The sequence below is a fragment of the Mizuhopecten yessoensis genome, unplaced genomic scaffold, assembly GCF_002113885.1.
Source record: "Mizuhopecten yessoensis strain PY_sf001 unplaced genomic scaffold, ASM211388v2 scaffold8839.2, whole genome shotgun sequence".
NCBI classification, from domain to species: Eukaryota; Metazoa; Mollusca; class Bivalvia; order Pectinida; family Pectinidae; genus Mizuhopecten; species Mizuhopecten yessoensis.
Window position 1 is genome coordinate 243,195 of NW_018407748.1, and position 18,193 is coordinate 261,387.

The 18,193-nt window shown below is 38.1% G+C and overlaps 1 protein-coding gene across 7 annotated transcripts in view; it reads left to right on the plus strand.

Annotated features, from left to right (window-relative positions):
- Positions 1-12,911, plus strand: part of LOC110456742 (protein sel-1 homolog 1-like) — a 27,508-nt gene extending 14,597 nt beyond the window's left edge. For 6 of the 7 annotated variants that reach the window (XM_021507667.1, XM_021507668.1, XM_021507669.1 and 3 more), the window contains 13 exons: positions 787-846; positions 2,150-2,231; positions 2,640-2,797; positions 2,988-3,044; positions 5,400-5,468; positions 5,788-5,865; positions 6,317-6,379; positions 6,817-6,904; positions 7,469-7,617; positions 7,730-7,895; positions 8,157-8,404; positions 8,696-8,821; positions 9,060-12,911. In XM_021507667.1, coding sequence (XP_021363342.1) covers positions 787-846; positions 2,150-2,231; positions 2,640-2,797; positions 2,988-3,044; positions 5,400-5,468; positions 5,788-5,865; positions 6,317-6,379; positions 6,817-6,904; positions 7,469-7,617; positions 7,730-7,895; positions 8,157-8,404; positions 8,696-8,821; positions 9,060-9,191 — 1,476 coding nt within the window. In that variant the 3' untranslated portion in view covers positions 9,192-12,911. The remainder of the gene's footprint in view (positions 1-786; positions 847-2,149; positions 2,232-2,639; positions 2,798-2,987; positions 3,045-5,399; positions 5,469-5,787; positions 5,866-6,316; positions 6,380-6,816; positions 6,905-7,468; positions 7,618-7,729; positions 7,896-8,156; positions 8,405-8,695; positions 8,822-9,059) is intronic. The other variant, XR_002463625.1, reaches the window with a different exon arrangement.
- Positions 12,912-18,193: the final 5,282 nt, after the last annotated feature.

Sequence of the window (18,193 nt, forward strand, 5' to 3'; positions counted from 1 at the left end):
TGTAGTCTTGTTTGGGCTGTCTAGACAGGACTACTGTCTCGTACATCGTAGTCTTGTTTGGGTTGTCTAGACAGGACTACTGTCCCATACATCGTAGTCTGGTTTGGGTTGTCTAGACAGGACTACTTTCCCGTACATTGTAGTCTTGTTTGGGCTGTCTAGACAGGACTACTGTCTCGTACATCGTAGTTTTGTTTGGGTTGTCTAGACAGGACTACTGTCCTGTACATTGTAGTCTGGTTTGGGATGTCTAGACAGGACTACTGTCCCATACATTGTAGTCTGGTTTGGGCTGTCTTGACAGGACTACTGTCTCGTACATTGTAGTCTTGTTTGGGCTGTCTAGACAGAACTACTGTCCCAAACATCGTAGTCTGGTTTGGGTTGTCTAGACAGGACTACTTTCCCGTACATTGTAGTCTTGTTTGGGCTGTCTAGACAGAACTACTGTCCCAAACATCGTAGTCTGGTTTGGGTTGTCTAGACAGGACTACTTTCCCGTACATTGTAGTCTTGTTTGGGCTGTCTAGACAGGACTACTGTCTCGTACATCGTAGTCTTGTTTGGGTTGTGAATGCTGTAGGTTATATTTTTATGTAATATGTATTACTTTTTGCATCAGGGTGTGATAAGCATTATTGTGATTAATTGAAGTATCACACAAACAAATATACGGCATGAGACATACAGTAATGGTACAGAAATGTCAGAAAAATTAACTATGTGTGCAATACAAGTTACCCCCCATAGACATGTCCTAACTCAGCAGGTTTTATCTCTCCACAGGCACTGGTTTACTTTACCTTCTCAGCCCTCGGTGGGGATCCTTTGGCCCAGATGGCTTTGGTAAGTGAGCTGGATATAATTTAAGGAAAATGACCAGGAGGCAGAGAATGCAATAAATGTAAAGAACCATGAAGAATCAAATAATGATATAGCAAAGATATATACAAGTTTTCCTTCTTTTGTATGATTAATAATAAATGCACTGAAAATCATAATTATGAATACTTAAGATGTAAATATATTGTTTAGGTAAAATTTTATTTTACTGAAATAATACCATACTTGTATTTGTGGTTTATTTGGAATCACTGCTGGTCCTTGGAATTCTTGCTGTGCCAGGTTGTTATCTATATCTGGAGTAAGCTTTTACATGAATACTAATACTGGAAGGGAATCGGTAAGCTAGGTTGTTATTTATATCTGGTGTTTTACAGGGGTATAGATACTGGGCGGGAATCGGTAAGCTAGATTGTTTTTTATATCTGTGGTTTTACAGGGGTATAGTTACTGAGCATGGATCGGTAAGCTAGCTTGTTATTTATATCTGGTGTTTTACAGGGGTATCGGTACTAGGCATAGATCGGTAAGCTAGCTTGTTATTTATATCTTGGGTTTAACAGGGGTATAGTTACTGAGCATGGATCGGAAGCTAGGTTGTTATTTATATCTGGTGTTTTACAGGGTTACCGGTACTGGTCGGGGATCGGTAAGCTAGGTTGTTATTTATATCTGGTGTTTTACAGGTGTACCGGTACTGGGCAGGGATTGGCAAGCTAGGTTGTTATCTATATCTGGTGTTTTACAGGGTTACTGGTACTGGTCGGGGATTGGTAAGCTAGGTTGTTATTTATATCTGGTGTTTTACAGGGTTACCGCTACTGGTCGGGGATTGGTAAGCTAGGTTGTTGTTTATATCTGGTGTTTTACAGGGTTACAGGTACTGGTCGGGGATTGGTAAGCTAGGTTGTCATCTATACCTGGTGTTTTACAGGGTGAACGGTACTGGTCGGGGATTGGTAAGCTAGGTTGTTATTTATATCTGGTGTTTAACAGAGTTACAGGTACTGGTCGGGGATTGGTAAGCTAGGTTGTCATCTATACCTGGTGTTTTACAGGGTTACCGGTACTGGGCAGGGATTGGTAAGGTAGGTTGTTATCTATATCTGGTGTTTTACAAGGGTATCGGTACTGGGCAGGGATTGGTAAGCTAGGTTGTTATCTATATCTGGTGTTTTACAGGGTTACAGGTACTGGTCGGGTATTGGTAAGCTAGGTTGTTATCTATATCTGGTGTTTTACAGGTGTACCGGTACTGGGCAGGGATTGGTAAGCTAGGTTGTTATCTATATCTGGTGTTTTACAGGGTTACCGGTACTGGTCGGGGATTGGTGTAGAGATGAAGTGCGAGTCGGCCCTGACGTACTACAAGAAAGTGGCAGCCACAGGTAACCTATCAGTATAGGTCTCAAGGTGATCTTACACAAAGTATATGTACTGTACCTGGTACATTATTGAAGTGTTTTAATGAACTTAAATCTAATAATACTTTGTTGGATAACTTCATTATTTTGATACAGTTGAAACTCATTAATCAAGCAGTTTTATTAGAAATAAATAGCTTGATATTTTGTTGACTGAGTATAAGAATCTGTCTTTATTATCAATGACAAGTTGTTTTCTTACCAGGTTATATCTTTACTTTCACCATTGTACTATTTACTGCCTGTAAGAATACTGATTTCTATTGCCACCATTATCAATATCTTGATCTTCTCTATACTATCTGATAGTTTACTTCATAACATATAAACTGCCTGTCGGACGTTTGTTGCTTATTCAATGACTGATTACAGTGGCAGATGCGGTGACAGTATCTGGTGGGCCCGTGATACAGCGAGTACGACTACAGGAAGAGGTGGAGAACACTAACTCCGGACAGAGTGCTCTCATGGACGACGATCTGCTCCAGTACTACCATTTCCTGGCTGATAAAGGGGATGTGCAAGCACAGGTAACCTTAAAGACACAGATCATTTTGTATTGGTGATGTACAGACTTGGGTATCTGTTCACTGAAAGAAATATTCTGTCTCTCTAAATTGAAGTTTGGCTGTTAGATATGGTTTCTGTTTTGCTGTAGATATTTGTGTTGGAGTTGAATATTTAATATTTCTGAGATGTTGAATTTTATTTTGTACTTAGGTAGTGCTGGGCCAGCTGTACTACCAGGGAGGCCGAGGTGTTGGGATCAACCATGATGTGAGTATTAGATAACCATTTAACTCCAACCAATGAAGGATGTGTTCTCTGGCTGTACTGCTAGCTAGTATAGGTAGAATGGTCTGTTGACAGGATGTGTGTTCTTCGGCTGTACTGCTAGCTAGTACAGGTAGAATGGTCTGTTGACAGGATGTGTGTTCTCTGGCTGTACTGCTAGCTAGTACAGGTAGAATGGTCTGTTGACAGGATGTGTGTTCTCTGGCTGTACTGCTAGCTAGTACAGGTAGAATGGTCTGTTGACAGGATGTGTGTTCTCTGGCTGTACTGCTAGCTAGTACAGGTAGAATGGTCTGTTGACAGGATGTGTGTTCTCTGGCTGTACTGCTAGCTAGTACAGGTAGAATGGTCTGTTGACAGGATGTGTGTTCTCTGGCTGTACTGCTAGCTAGTACAGGTAGAATGGTCTGTTGACAGGATGTGTGTTCTCTGGCTGTACTGCTAGCTAGTACAGGTAGAATGGTCTGTTGACAGGATGTGTGTTCTCTGGCTGTACTGCTAGCTAGTACAGGTAGAATGGTCTGTTGACAGGATGTGTGTTCTCTGGCTGTACTGCTAGCTAGTACAGGTAGAATGGTCTGTTGACAGGATGTGTGTTCTCTGGCTGTACTGCTAGCTAGTACAGGTAGAATGGTCTGTTGACAGGATGTGTGTTCTCTGGCTGTACTGCTAGCTAGTACAGGTAGAATGGTCTGTTGACAGGATGTGTGTTCTCTGGCTGTACTGCTAGCTAGTACAGGTAGAATGGTCTGTTGACAGGATGTGTGTTCTCTGGCTGTACTGCTAGCTAGTACAGGTAGAATGGTCTGTTGACAGGATGTGTGTTCTCTGGCTGTACTGCTAGCTAGTACAGGTAGAATGGTCTGTTGACAGGATGTGTGTTCTCTGGCTGTACTGCTAGCTAGTACAGGTAGAATGGTCTGTTGACAGGATGTGTGTTCTCTGGTTGTACTGCTAGCTATTACAGGTAGAATGGTTTGTTGACAGGATGTGTGTTCTCTGGCTGTACTGCTAGCTAGTACAGGTAGGATGGTCTGTTGACAGGATGTGTGTTCTCTGGCTGTACTGCTAGCTAGACCAGGTAGAATGGTCTGTTGACAGGATGTGTGTTATCTGGCTGTACTGCTAGCTAGTACAGGTAGAATGGTCTGTTGACAGGATGTGTGTTCTCTGGCTGTACTGCTAGCTAGACCAGGTAGAATGGTCTGTTGACAGGATGTGTGTTCTCTGGTTGTACTGCTAGGTAGTATAGGTGGAATGGTCTGTTGACAGGATGTGTGTTCTGTGGCTGTACTGCTAGCTAGTACAGGTAGAATGGTCTGTTGCCAGGATGTGTGTTCTCTGGCTGTACTGCTAGTTAGTATAGGTAGAATGGTCTGTTGACAGGATGGGTGTTCTCTGGTTGTACTGCTAGCTAGTACAGGTAGAATGGTCTGTTGCCAGGATGTGTGTTCTCTGGCTGTACTGCTAGGTAGTATAGGTGGAATGGTCTGTTGACAGGATGTGTGTTCTGTGGCTGTACTGCTAGCTAGTACAGGTAGAATGGTCTGTTGCCAGGATGTGTGTTCTCTGGCTGTACTGCTAGCTATTACAGGTAGAAAGGTATGTTGACATCTGAAAATAGTTCGATTCTTTGATTCCCTGAAGCAAATATCCCTACTTACATTGACCGAGATTTTGACAGGATGTGTGTTATCTGGCTGTACTGCTAGCTAGTACAGGTAGAAAGGTATGTGGACATCTGAAAATAGTTCGATTCTTTGATTCCCTGAAGCAAATATCCCTACTTACATTGACCGAGATTTTGACAGGATGTGTGTTATCTGGCTGTACTGCTAGCTAGTACAGGTAGAAAGGTATGTTGACATCTGAAAATAGTTCGATTCTTTGATTCCCTGAAGCAAATATCCCTACTTACATTGACCGAGATTTTGACAGGATGTGTGTTATCTGGCTGTACTGCTAGCTAGTACAGGTAGAATGGTCTGTTGACAGGATGTGTGTTCTCTGGCTGTACTGCTAGCTAGTACAGGTAGAAAGGTATGTTGACATCTGAAAATAGTTCGATTCTTTGATTCCCTGAAGCAAATATCCCTACTTACATTGACCGAGATTTTTCTATGACTTTAAAGAATGTTTTGTAGAAAAAAAGACTTCCTGTAATATCCTTAGTAATGTATACATTAAGGTTTGTATTACAGTGAATGTTTAACATATGCTTTTGTAAATAAATATGGAGATAATAATTGAGCACAAGTTTTTACAATAGATATCCCCCACTACTGTGTAGGTTGTAGATAAAAGTTCTGATGTAACTTGGAGACCTTTGTGTTACAGAGAGCTCTCCACTACTTCCTGATGGCTGGGGAGTCAGCCAACGCCAATGCATATGCCTTCCTTGGCAAGGTAGGTTCTTCTTATAATTATCATAAAGCTTTGAAAACTTCTTCATGAAACTACTTGTCTGTAAAAGAAAATTTCTGCTGTGAATCTGAAACTGTTGTCTTACGGGTAAGTTAATCATCTTTTGGACATGTACAGTCATCACTCAATGAAAATACAGTGAACATGATTACCGGTACTACCATCATTCCAAGCTCCGAACAAAGTCAAGAGTGTACCCACTGTCATAGAATTCGTAGGAGTTTTGCATATAAAGAACTAGTTCCTTTTGTCCTGTTCGGTGTCAACTTCGTTATTAATGTTTTTTGTGATGTTTATTCAGATGTACTCTGAAGGAAGTCCAGTTATCAAACAGAACAACCAAACTGCCTTACAGTTCTTCAGACAGGCAGCAGAGAAGGTAAGGTATTGTAATATACAAAAACATTATATATCATTGATTATATTAAAATTCAATCAAATTTTGGCATTACCTCATCATATAAGCAGCATTATATTAAAGAAAGTATTACGATAGTGTGTAGTCAATCCATCTGTCTGACAAGTTAGGTCATCACTTCTGAAGATAAAAGATGTTTTAATAAACCAGAATGTATGTAGCCTAATGTCACTGCATGTTTCACATAACATTTTACTCTAAGATCAAAGTTACAATGAGAGGTCAAAGATCGGACATGTACATGTTACAGGTTTACCCCAGTTCAAAGTTACAATTTGAGGTCAAAGATATATAGGACACGTACATGTAACAGGCTAACTCAGAGTTCATGGTAACAATAAGGGGTCAAAGATATGTCCCAGATCAGTGTACACTGATTTCAAGGTAATGCTACCTGTTTTTCTGTTTCCAGGGTAACCCGGTTGGACAGACTGGACTAGGAGTGATGTACATGTATGGCAAAGGTGTAGAACAGGTAAGTCAATCGTTTGTATAATTAGTTTGAAAACAGATGTAAAAATCCTAAAATTTTACAGAAAAAGCATCATGGAAAAAAGAACTTTGAAAGTAATGCAACACCACAATACAAAAATCAGGAAACAAAAATGTTATGTTAGAGGTAGCACAGCCATAAATATGTAGGCTTTTCTAGGTCCTTTAAAAGAAACCACAGGATCTGCAATAGACTAGTACAGTAGCCTTTCCTAGGTCTTCTGAGAGATACATAGATGTACTTCATGATTTGCCATAAATTAATAGGCTTTCCTGTGTCCTTTGAGAGGAATGTTAGGCTTTCATAAGTCCTCTTAATTTGATAGGGGTACAAATCCCTGTACAGTACATTAATGAACATCTCCCCTCAATTTTACTGACTAAAAGACATTCTGTTGATGTTGTGACAATGTTTTGTAGGATTATATTAAGGCGTTCCAGTACTTCACACAAGCTGCTGAGCAGGGCTGGATGGAGTCCCAACTACAACTTGGACTCATGCACTTCAGTAAGTGCCTCTTATCCTACTACAGTACATCTATGGACAAATTTTAAATCAGCTATATAAGGTGTATTGTGATGATTTGAGATTTTTTTTGAGGTGATACAGATTACTGTTGAAATCATCACAAGGTTAAAGGTGTTATGGCATACACATTAATACCTCTGCAGATTAAATGATAGTTTCTATAGGCTAGATTTAATATTTATGGACTGATTGTCGCCAATTTTGCCATAAGGTGCGTTTGGGTTTATACAGACTGCTTGTGAAGTTAACACTGAACATCTTACTTCCGCTAGCGGTATAACACTCCCACTGAACTGCATTGGTTATTGTCTGATATGAGAGTGTACACAAACCTTCCATTGTTTCCTTATTGTTGCCCAATGATCAAATATGAAGTCATTGCATTCTTTCTGGCTGGAATTAAAGCAGTTTTAGTGTGTAGAGTATGATTTATGTCTTACTCCATGTGTTTACTCTTTGTGTTATGTCTTTGTTTATAGGTGGGAAAAGGGTCGAAGACTGGTGACTATTAGTCAGTAAATGTGTTACACTTTCTGTTTACAGGTGGAAAAGGGGTGAGGAGAGACTACAAGCTGGCTGTGAAATACTTCAACCTTGCCTCACAAGGCGGCCATGTCTTAGCCTTCTTCAACCTGGCTCAGATGCATGCTACAGGCACAGGTGTGCTGAGGAATTGTCACACCGCAGTGGAGGTAGGTTCTGTCTCTATAGCAATAGTTGAAAATAAGAAAGCTGTAAGATCTGTTTGATATCTGATTTATGAAACCTGTACTTTAACATCATCAATATGGTCTCTAATTGCAGTTGTTTAAGAACGTGGCTGAGCGGGGTCGTTGGGCGGAGATGCTTTCGGAGGCCCATAGTCTGTATAAGGAGGGTAATCTGTTTCATTCGCTTATCAAGTACACTTTCCTAGCTGAGCTTGGCTACGAGGTCGCCCAGTCCAACGTCGCTTTCATACTTGACCAAGGTAACCCTACTTATTATTTTTTTAGTGTCACAGTGCTGGCAGCAGTTGTGATGTTTTGTTATTGATATAAATTCTTCTCTGGATTTTGACGTTTGTTGTGTTCTGTGCCTTCCTAAAGTGTGAATATCTATTACGATTTATTACTCTTACATTCATAGAAAAGGAAGTCTTTTGAATAATGAACTTTAAGGCAGCAGGAAGATTTCATAGATTTGAAATCAGACATTACATGTTCAATGACATGCTTGAATGTCCTTGTAGGTGAGATTGGTGATTTCCACGAAACAGAGATCTTTGAGCGTGCATTATTGCAGTGGGCACGTGCAGCTGCGCAGGGGTCAACGTCGGCGCGTGTGAAGATGGGTGATTACCACTACTACGGCCAGGGGACTAAGATAGACTACGAGACAGCTGCCTCCCACTACCGTTTGGCCTCAGAGCAGCAGCATAATGCTCAGGCCATGTTCAACCTAGGATACATGCATGAGAAGGGCCTGGGTCTCAAACAGGTACAGCTATTTCTCCATTGTTATCTTTACCTTTGTCATGATGAACATCTGCTTGAGAGATGTAGGGAAGTTTTTTTACTATGGAAGCAGCAGTCCAGCAGTAAAGGGACCTAATGAGATAATGTCTGATTATCTCTTGTTTTATGTAAGCTCTTTTGTAGAGGAAATCATAAAGTTGTAGAATAGCTGTATAAACAAGTTTGTCTAAACTTCCGTTCAAAAGGGCTGTGTACCCTTCAAAAACAGATTATTTGTGTGCTTTATTAAAAGATCAATGTTTCTGTATTTCAGGATGTTCACCTGGCCAAGCGTTTCTATGACATGGCGGCAGAAACCAGTATAGATGCGCAAGTACCTGTCATGCTGGCCCTTGCCAAGCTTGGTGTATTTTATGGGGTTGACATCTTCAACAAAGAGGTAAGTCTCTGGGTTTTATGGCTACATTGGGAGTGGGATTAAGTGTTGGGGATACATTGGTAAATGTTGTTATTTTGTAACAGACACTGGTATTGTGTGTCCACCTTTAATTACTGAACAATCACAAGACTTGAACTACATATAGTTACTGAACAATCACATGACTAGAAATACATGTAATTATTGAACAACCACATGGTATTTGAAAATTATATGACATGTCCTATGTTTTATACAGATGGAGGATTATAACCAACTGTTGCTGAAATTTGACCCACGTTTCTACCTCGGACCAGACTGGGATATCTATGTGATGACATTCCTTGCCCTTCTCCTAGGTTTCATTGTACTTCTGCGAAGGATCCGGTAGCCCCCCAGCACACTCATATTCAGATTGAAACAGTTTAAGTGGTGCTACTACACAATATCAACAATGGCTTTATCACCTAGAGAGATAAAAGGATAAAGAGGAGAGTCGACATTTCTTCTTATATATGGCACAAATTAAATGATGAAAAACATTCTATGCTTCTACACCAACTCATGATCTGAGGTCATTGCTGATCTGACTGGGTCAACAGTGCTACAGTACTAGTCCTCAATCTACAGGTTATGCCATCACTTGTCTGGAAACAAAATGTCATCAAACTCTACAGTGCTTAGTGTACAGTTAATGGATTGACACTCGGTGAATGTCCAGATACATTACAAGGAATAAATATGGAGAGATCTGACATCAGTACAGGTCTCATGAAAACCATTTTTTTAGGAGAAACCTTGCCTTAAAACATTACTTTAGAATTTTGAAGATGTCTATTGAAGATGTTGATGAACAGGAAAGACAAAATTCTCAAAAATTAGATAACATACTATACGATTCTAGTTCTCTCAAACTGTTGTGCCACAGGGGTTTCATAATTGTTATAGACACTTATACTTGGATATGGGCTATATGAAATTGTAGACCCTACTGTCCTCAAACATCAACTGTTCTAGTCCCCAATACCCTGACACAGAGATTGAATTATATTGTTGCCCTGTTAGAGAAGGTGTGTCCCCTATGCCTAACAAGGTTCTGTCAGAGTTGGTGGGTCCCCATGCCAATGTTCCATAAGGTTCTGTCAAAGTGTGTCCACTAATACCTCACAAAGTTCTGTCTAAGTGGGTGCATGATATATTTTAATGGAGGCTGGTTAGGCCAGCAATCATACTCCCAGCTAAAAGTGCCTGGATTATGAAACAGCGCAATTTTAGGACAATTAAAAGAAGTAGAATATTTTTTGATGGAATATTGGATTATCCAGCATAGTAGAGGCCAAATATACCATACCTGCTATAAGTTTCATCTCTCCCAGCCCAGGTTTGGACAATTTCAGTGTGTAATGTCGCACCATTTTGCATTTTTCATGTAATGGAGGAAAGAAAATATCCAACTCTTAATGATCAGATATGATTTATATCCATTCTCATAAGCTCATTATCCAGAAAATTGTACTCCCTGAAGCTTTGTTTATTTGGAAATAAATCATGATCAGTCATAGTGAGTTAGATATCCTCCATATACTTTGTTAGTGTGGACAGGGGTTTCCAAAATACAATTTGTAGAGTGAGAGAAGGGGAAGTTAATATCTACTCTAGACTTACACTTGTTAAGAGAAATTCAATGTAAAAGATGGGGTTGTAAAGATGTTGGTAAAAAAGTGATGAATGAGGAAAATATTTTGATACGTAAGAATATTTGTTATTTGTGTTCTATCAAATCTAAAATCTATAATATATATGCAAACGTTTATAGAATCATGCTATTTATTTTGTAAATGAGTGTGGTATACGTGTGATGTTTGTATGGGAAATTACTATGTGGTACATGGTGTATGTGTGCTTGTATAAATGTGTGTATTGGTATTGACTATGTGTTATGTGTGTTTGTATGAATGTGTGTACGGGTGTTTGCCATAGAAACCAATGGGAGTGCTTGATTACTCTGTTCAAAAGAAAGATAAAAAAGTCAGAAATTTAAATGTAAAAGTGTGATTAATGAACTATTAGAAGAGTGGACTTGGTAGATAGAGTGGTATTTGTTGATTGAAAACTAAAAGAGGATTAGGAATAAATGGCATGGTCATATAAGTTAATACATAGATTTTGCAATATAAGTATATAATGATTATTTAAAGTATGGTATTCTGGTGTTGTCAAATATTGTGGGTAATTCTAGACTCTAGGTCGACCAAGGAAGCCTGTCAAGGTAGTTGTAAGTATAGTGACCTCCCAAGGTACATGTAATTATGGTGAAATGTCCGAGTACAAGTAACCATGGTGAAATGTCTGGATATAAGTAACCATGGTGACCTGTCAAGGTACATGTATGCAGAATAATCTACCAAGGTACAAGTAACCATGGTGAAATGTCTGGGTACAAGTAACCATGGTGAAATGTCTGGGTACAAGTAACCATTGTGACCCGTCAAGGTACATGTATGCAGAATAATCTACCAAGGTACAAGTAACCATAGTGAAATGTCAGGGTACAAGTAACCTTGGTGACCTGTCTAGGTACAAATGACCATAGTGACCTGTCTAGGTACAAGTGACCATATTGACCTGTCTAGGTACAAGTAACCTTGGTGTCCTGTCCAGTTATATGTAACCATAGTGACCTGTCCAGGTACATGTTACCATAGTGACCTGTCTAGGTACAAGTGACCTTGGTGACCTGTCCAGTTATATGTAACCATAGTGACCTGTCCAGGTACATGTTACCATAGTGACCTGTCTAGGTATATGTAACCATGGTAGGCAAGAGATACCATGAAAGCCTTGGACACAACTAGACAGATTTTTATCTTCTTTTCTGCTAATTAGTTAAGTTTGTTTAATTGTTGTATTTAAAGAAGAATTTTCCATGCTATATTTGTGTGATGACTTTAGAATTGGTATTTTACACCTTAACACAGCAACTTCTGTACAGGTTTGTAAATGGTAATCATGAATGTCATTAAAGGTGTTTATATAATATAATGTGTGAACAATGCATTATGATATATCAGACATTTTGTTCTACCATATCTTTGCAGCATTGGTCTGTAATTGGTGAACTTGTCTACATTAGATAGCTCATGGTGAAGTACAGACGGGCTACCTACAACAGTGTGGTGGTCAAGCTCTAGTATCACATACTTGGTTTTATGAGACAGCATATTCCCTGTACCTCCCCTTACATTTTCTGTTTCTTTTTATGGAAAATGATATCTATATTAGCAAGTGTGTTGTGATCATGGACCCATCTGTCGAGAAGCCCGACTCCATCTACGACTGTCTGATGTACTTTACTATTATCATTTTTTTTTATTTGATGTTTTACTTTTACAACACCAGTATAATAGCATGTTGATGTGTTACAAACCTTCTACAAGATCTAGCAGGTCCACACTTAACAAGTTTTAATGCAATCTTGAATGAAGCACTGGATACAACTGACTACAAAAAAGTGTATCATTAGTGGGATGTTAATTGAAATTTATTTCATTATTTACTGTAAAGTGCTTATATTTCAAGAATTTTTGCTTTCGCTATATATGTTACCAGAAACACAGGTGACATAAAACTCTGAAACTGTTGCGGTTCTAATCAAGTAGTTTTACTTTATCAATGGTATTGTCTGTGATTTGTTGCCATTCTGATAAAGAGTTTACCTAATTTAATGATGTTGTGGGAAATTGTTAACACCGCCAAATTAAATCACACAGAGTGTTCTATATTAGCTTGGTATTTAATGTTTTTATTGTGCATTTTTTTCTCCAGATCCAGAGCATAAAGTTGCAATGTACATGAAATCATGTAGACATTCCGATATTGGTAATAAGTTGGGGGTTACCTGTATCCTTTTTTACCATTAATATGTGATTAATGTCTCTTTTTTACCAGCTTGCATCTCATTTTTAACCAGTGATATATAATTAGCATCTCTCCACATCAGTGTCCGCGTGAATGTTGTGTGCGTGTAAGCTGTGTGGGTCTCAAGCTGTTAGATATACACACAGAAGTAATACAAACTTGTGTGATACAGAAATAAAACATCTAAACAGTGCTCTTGTCTCTGTCTTCTTCATTTTGTGGGCAATTATATATAATTATCTCCCATGATTACAAGTTATCTCCCTTGAGAAATAGCACATGTGTGTGTTCAGAACTGAAGCAAAAATGGTTCAATGACTTTCACTTATAGATGCCCTGATGAAGAGTGCTCCCTGCAGTTTAGAAAATATTATGAGAAGATTTTCAGTTCTGAGAAAACGTGTATAATCAATTAGCATACTGTGCTCTGGTCATTGATGTGTTGATAGTTGTTGTCAAATATGACTTGATTCTGATGAAAATTTATCAAAAATTATATTATACATTGACAAAATCTAATCGTAATTTATTTGGTCAATATTTACACTTAATAAGGTCTAATAAGAAAATCTGCTAATAATTGGTAAGTAATCAGAAATATGTTTGGTTTAAAAGGTGTAAGATGCATTAATTTTTGGCAAAAGGGGCCATTTTAATTTCTATTTTCATGGTTTGAAATATAGACAGGGAAACAGTTCCTATGTTAATTTTTAGCTAACCTGGTCCGAAGGACCAAGGTGAGTTTATGCCATACCATGGCGTCCGTTGTACGTCCGTACGTCAACAATTTCTTTAAACGACTTCTTCTTAACCACTGATTGGAATTCAACTAAATTTGACTGGAAGCATCCCTAGGTGGTGGGGATTCAAAATTGTACTTTAAGCTTTAAGCAACTTCTTCTCTGGAACTAAGAGATGGACATCAACCATATTTGACTGGAACCATCCCTAGGTAGTGGAGATTCAAAATTGTAGAACTATACACTGGTTATCGATCATATTTGACGAAAAGCATTCATGGGAGTCAGGGATTCAAAATTGTACAAATGGTGGGGCTGACCAAAAGTGTTATTTGGCTATATTGCTTTAAACGACTTCTTCTCTGAAGCTAAGAGATGGATATCAACCATATTTGACTGTAAGCATCCCTAGGCGATGGGAATTCAAAATTGTACAAATGGCGAGGCTGAGGGATGGGGCAAAAAGGGGGCTATTTTGCTATAAATGTCCTCTTCTGTAGAACTATGCCATGGATATCGATCATATTTGGTCAGAAGCATTCATGGGAGGCAGGGATTCAAAATTGTATAAATGATAGGGCTGACCCCCCTGGCTAGGGGGTGGGGCCAAAAAAAGTTTATTACTTGGAAATGGTCGAGATCCCCACCATATAACCATATATACAATTGCTGAGTATAGAGAGAAGAATGCACATTTGCTAATAGGATGGCCCTAGGGTCTGGCCCCACCCTTGGAGACCTAGTCCCTGGGTCATAACTTTGAAACAGTTGAGATCCCCACCCCAAAACTATATATGCAAATGCTGGGCAAAAAGAGACAAATGCAGTCATGATATAAGAATTGATCCTGGGGTCTGGCCACAACCCTAGGGACCTAGTTTCTGCGTCAGAGCTTGGAAACAGTTGAGATCCCCACCCCATAACCATACATAAAATTGCTTGGCATGAAAAATCCAATACAGATATGCTACAAGGATTGGTCTTGGGGTCTGGCATATTCCCTTGGATCTCATTTGGAGAATATTTTGCCATGATTGCTTAGATATCCAGGTGAGCAATACAGGCCCTGTGGGATTCTTGTTTTATATGCATTCCGTCTGCTTAAGTAAGTCAAGCAAGTATATCATGTTCTCCTTTTACTATGTCCCAGGTATAGTTCTCAACTTAGTTGAGTAATACAGTACAAATGTAGATACTTGTCTTTAATACAGTATACATTAGAAACATTTGCAGTATGGGTCAGTCCGGTATGGAACAGGCGTATCTTGTTCTGCCTTGTAGTNACTGGACTATACTGGAATCATTCTGTCCGTCCATTAGTCTCTTTCACCAGAGGGCAGTGTTTTTTACCTTCGTTTCCTGACGTTATGTCAACGCCATTAAACATTTCAATGAAAAATGAAATTAATGAAAAAAACTTACCTATACATGCATTCCTGAAGTACCCGTGTATTCACTATTATCGAGAACAATGTAAGAAATGTGTCAAATCTCAAGAATATTGCCATATATTTCCACTGAATAAATCATAACTGAGCACAAAGCCAACAAGGCTGACTGAAGTTGGAAAAAGCATGCAAAGCAAGTGAGATTTTACCTGTACACCATTCAAAACACCTTCAAGTTCTCACTCGGGTAATCTGGCTCGACTTGTATCAAAAGCCTTGTTAACTTCATGAATAATAATGATAATGAAAACATGGATACTTCAGGAATGCATGCACATGTAATTTTTTCATGAATTAAAATATTCAATGTAAATTCAGACTTCAAAAGTTGAAAAGGGTGTGTCAACCTTTGACCAATGAAATCATTTACCAGAATCCTGGTAAGCCTCGTTATGATTTCACAAAACGAAAGCACTGGGTTTGACAAGACTCTGTTCGGCGTAGCTTGCGCAGACAACTGTAGTCTGATTGAACGAGACAATCCGTCCGTCCGTCCTTTCGCCTGTAGACAAAAATTTGTACCTACTACTCCTCCTAGGTTTATGCATGGATTTTGATGAAACTTTATACACGTTATACCTGAAATGAACTTGTGTCTCCCAGAATGCTGTTATGTTCCTTCAATGGCCCTTGACTTCTGTAGGCAGTACATTATGCTACTGAAATGGTAGGTATTTTGTATAGTTAATGAAAGCTACTCTTCTGACAAACTTCTGAGGTCATGGGGTCAAAGGTCACGAATGAATTACCTTACTGAAATGACTAATTATCTCGGAAACAGTAGGTATTTTATATTCACATACACATTGGAATATTGTAGGGATTAATGAAAGCTATTCCACTAGTTGACAAACTTCTGAGGTCAAGGGGTCAAAGGTCAAAGGTCACGAATTAATTGTGTTACTGAAATGGCTAAATATCACGGAAACGGTAGGTATTTTGTATACACATTGGAAAATTGTACGGATTAATGAAAGCTACTCCACTGACAAACTTCTGATGTCTTGAGGTCAAAGGTCAAAGGTCACCAATGAATTACGTTACTAAAATGGCCAAATAAATGAATTACGTTACTGAAATGGCTAATTATCTTGGAAACAGTAGGCATTTTGTATACACATATACATTAGAGTATCGTAGCAAATTATGCAGGCTATATTGTGACAAACTTCTAAGGTCATGAGGTTAAAGGTCACAGATGCATTATGTTACTGAAATGGCTAACTATCGCAGAAATGGTAGGTATTTTGTATACTCATACCTTGGAGTATATGTAGCATTGTTGCAAGCTACATTTTGACAAAATTCTGAGGTCATTGAGTCCAAGGTCACAGTAGTAGTGTTTTGACTTTTCCATCATTCTGTCGATCGACATCTGAAGTTAGACTTTTTCATGACCCTAAATATAGTCCTATACATATTTTCCCTTGTTACTTTAGCCCTTACAGGGCAACAAGCAGACGGAATACGGGGGTATTAGTTAGCCCATAGGCGACAGTTCTAGTTAGCCACTGCAATGGATAAACTTGATGAAAAGATCAGAAAAACAAATTGGATACTGTTCTATTTATTTTTAAGTTAACAGTGCATACATATGTTAGTGAAGTAAGGCTCTTTTGGCTTAAAGCTGTACACCTGTATATGTCAGTAGTAATTGATTAAAGTTCGACAATCATGGAAGCTGGTAGTTACAACACAATGAACTTCAAATCATGGCTGTATTCTGTATGGAGTGTAGGAATTGTAAGACATGTTATCATTTTCTGAGGATGTACAGTGCAGTATGATGATAAAACAAAAGAAACTAGAAAAACACCAATTCTTCACCTATATAAAGTTACCATGGTGAAAGAATAAGTTTGTACTTTCTATAGATTTATTCTATACATTATATAACTTTCATAAAAAAATGTTTTGCAGTAGTAGCTGAAAATATAATATTACAATTTAATTACAGGTAGAGTAACAAGTGATAAGAGTCCTTCCTTCACAGATAGCAGAAAACCCCAGTATTAATATGGAAGCACATGACTGACTGAATAAGTCTTATGAACACGATATATTCAGGCAGCTCTTATCAGCAAACATTGTCAAGGTCTTTAGCCTTGGAGGGCATTAATGTACACTTCTATATCATATAGTATCTTTTTAACTTGGTAACAAAAACAAATATGCATTATTTTCACAAGACTTCATCTTAAAATTGTGTCGGATAGTTGTGATTTTCTTGTAACATGATAATTGTACTAGGGTATATAAATTTCTGTAACAAGACCACATAGTGGTTGAAGTTGGTTTCTTTACTTTGGTAGTGCATCCAAGATATTCAATTAACTTGGGTAAACAGTGTTGTAATTATCTCCCCCTTATGGAAGTGCATGAGGAAGTGATTTAACCAGAAAGTTACTATATAGGATCACCACCATGAGTCTATAACGGTCAGTAACACACATTCAAACAACACCATAACACTATATAATTTAATTTTGCCTATCTCCCCCATAATATTTTTTTTGGTATATATCGTATATACCTAAAAAGAAAAACTGATGACGGAACTACTTTTTACACTTCAGAATGCAAAATTACAACGCAGCTTTTTTTTAGCGGAATTGTTTAGTTTACGTAAAAATTAAATAAATCTTTAACTGTGCATTTACAACGTGTTTGTCTACTTTAATCTAAATTAAATTATAAAGAATGACCAAGATTTTGTTTTGGTATATCCGGTATATACCGAAAAGAAATTGTGCACTTTTTTGCATAAACCGCTTCACGGATTTATGCAAAGTGCACAATTTTTTTCGGTATATACCGTATATCGTATATACCAAAACAAAATCTTGGTCAGCCCTTAAATATAACAAGTCAATAACCTGAAAACAGCTAAGTATAGGACTATAACACTAAATGGAATGCAGTTCAATTCCTTTTAATTATATTTCCCTTTGACTTTTCTGTCATGATCATCACCTCAGTGTAAAGTCTTATAAATCACAGCTTACTTTGGTAGGTTTGTATAATGGCAAATAATGTGGAACAAGTATAAAATGTAGAGAACTAAAAACCCTGAGACTAAAGGTCAGTTATATACATACCACTAAATTTTTAGTCTATTCTATCATGCAATCAGTTGCAAATCAGACAAAAATCACTTAAACTATTTTGATGCTAACTTATTGAGATCCACCTGATGAAAGTTGATTTTAATTTTTTTTATTCAGATAATACATAATGGACAATTTTAACAATTTTGATTATGAGAACAAAACTTGAGAAAGTAAGGA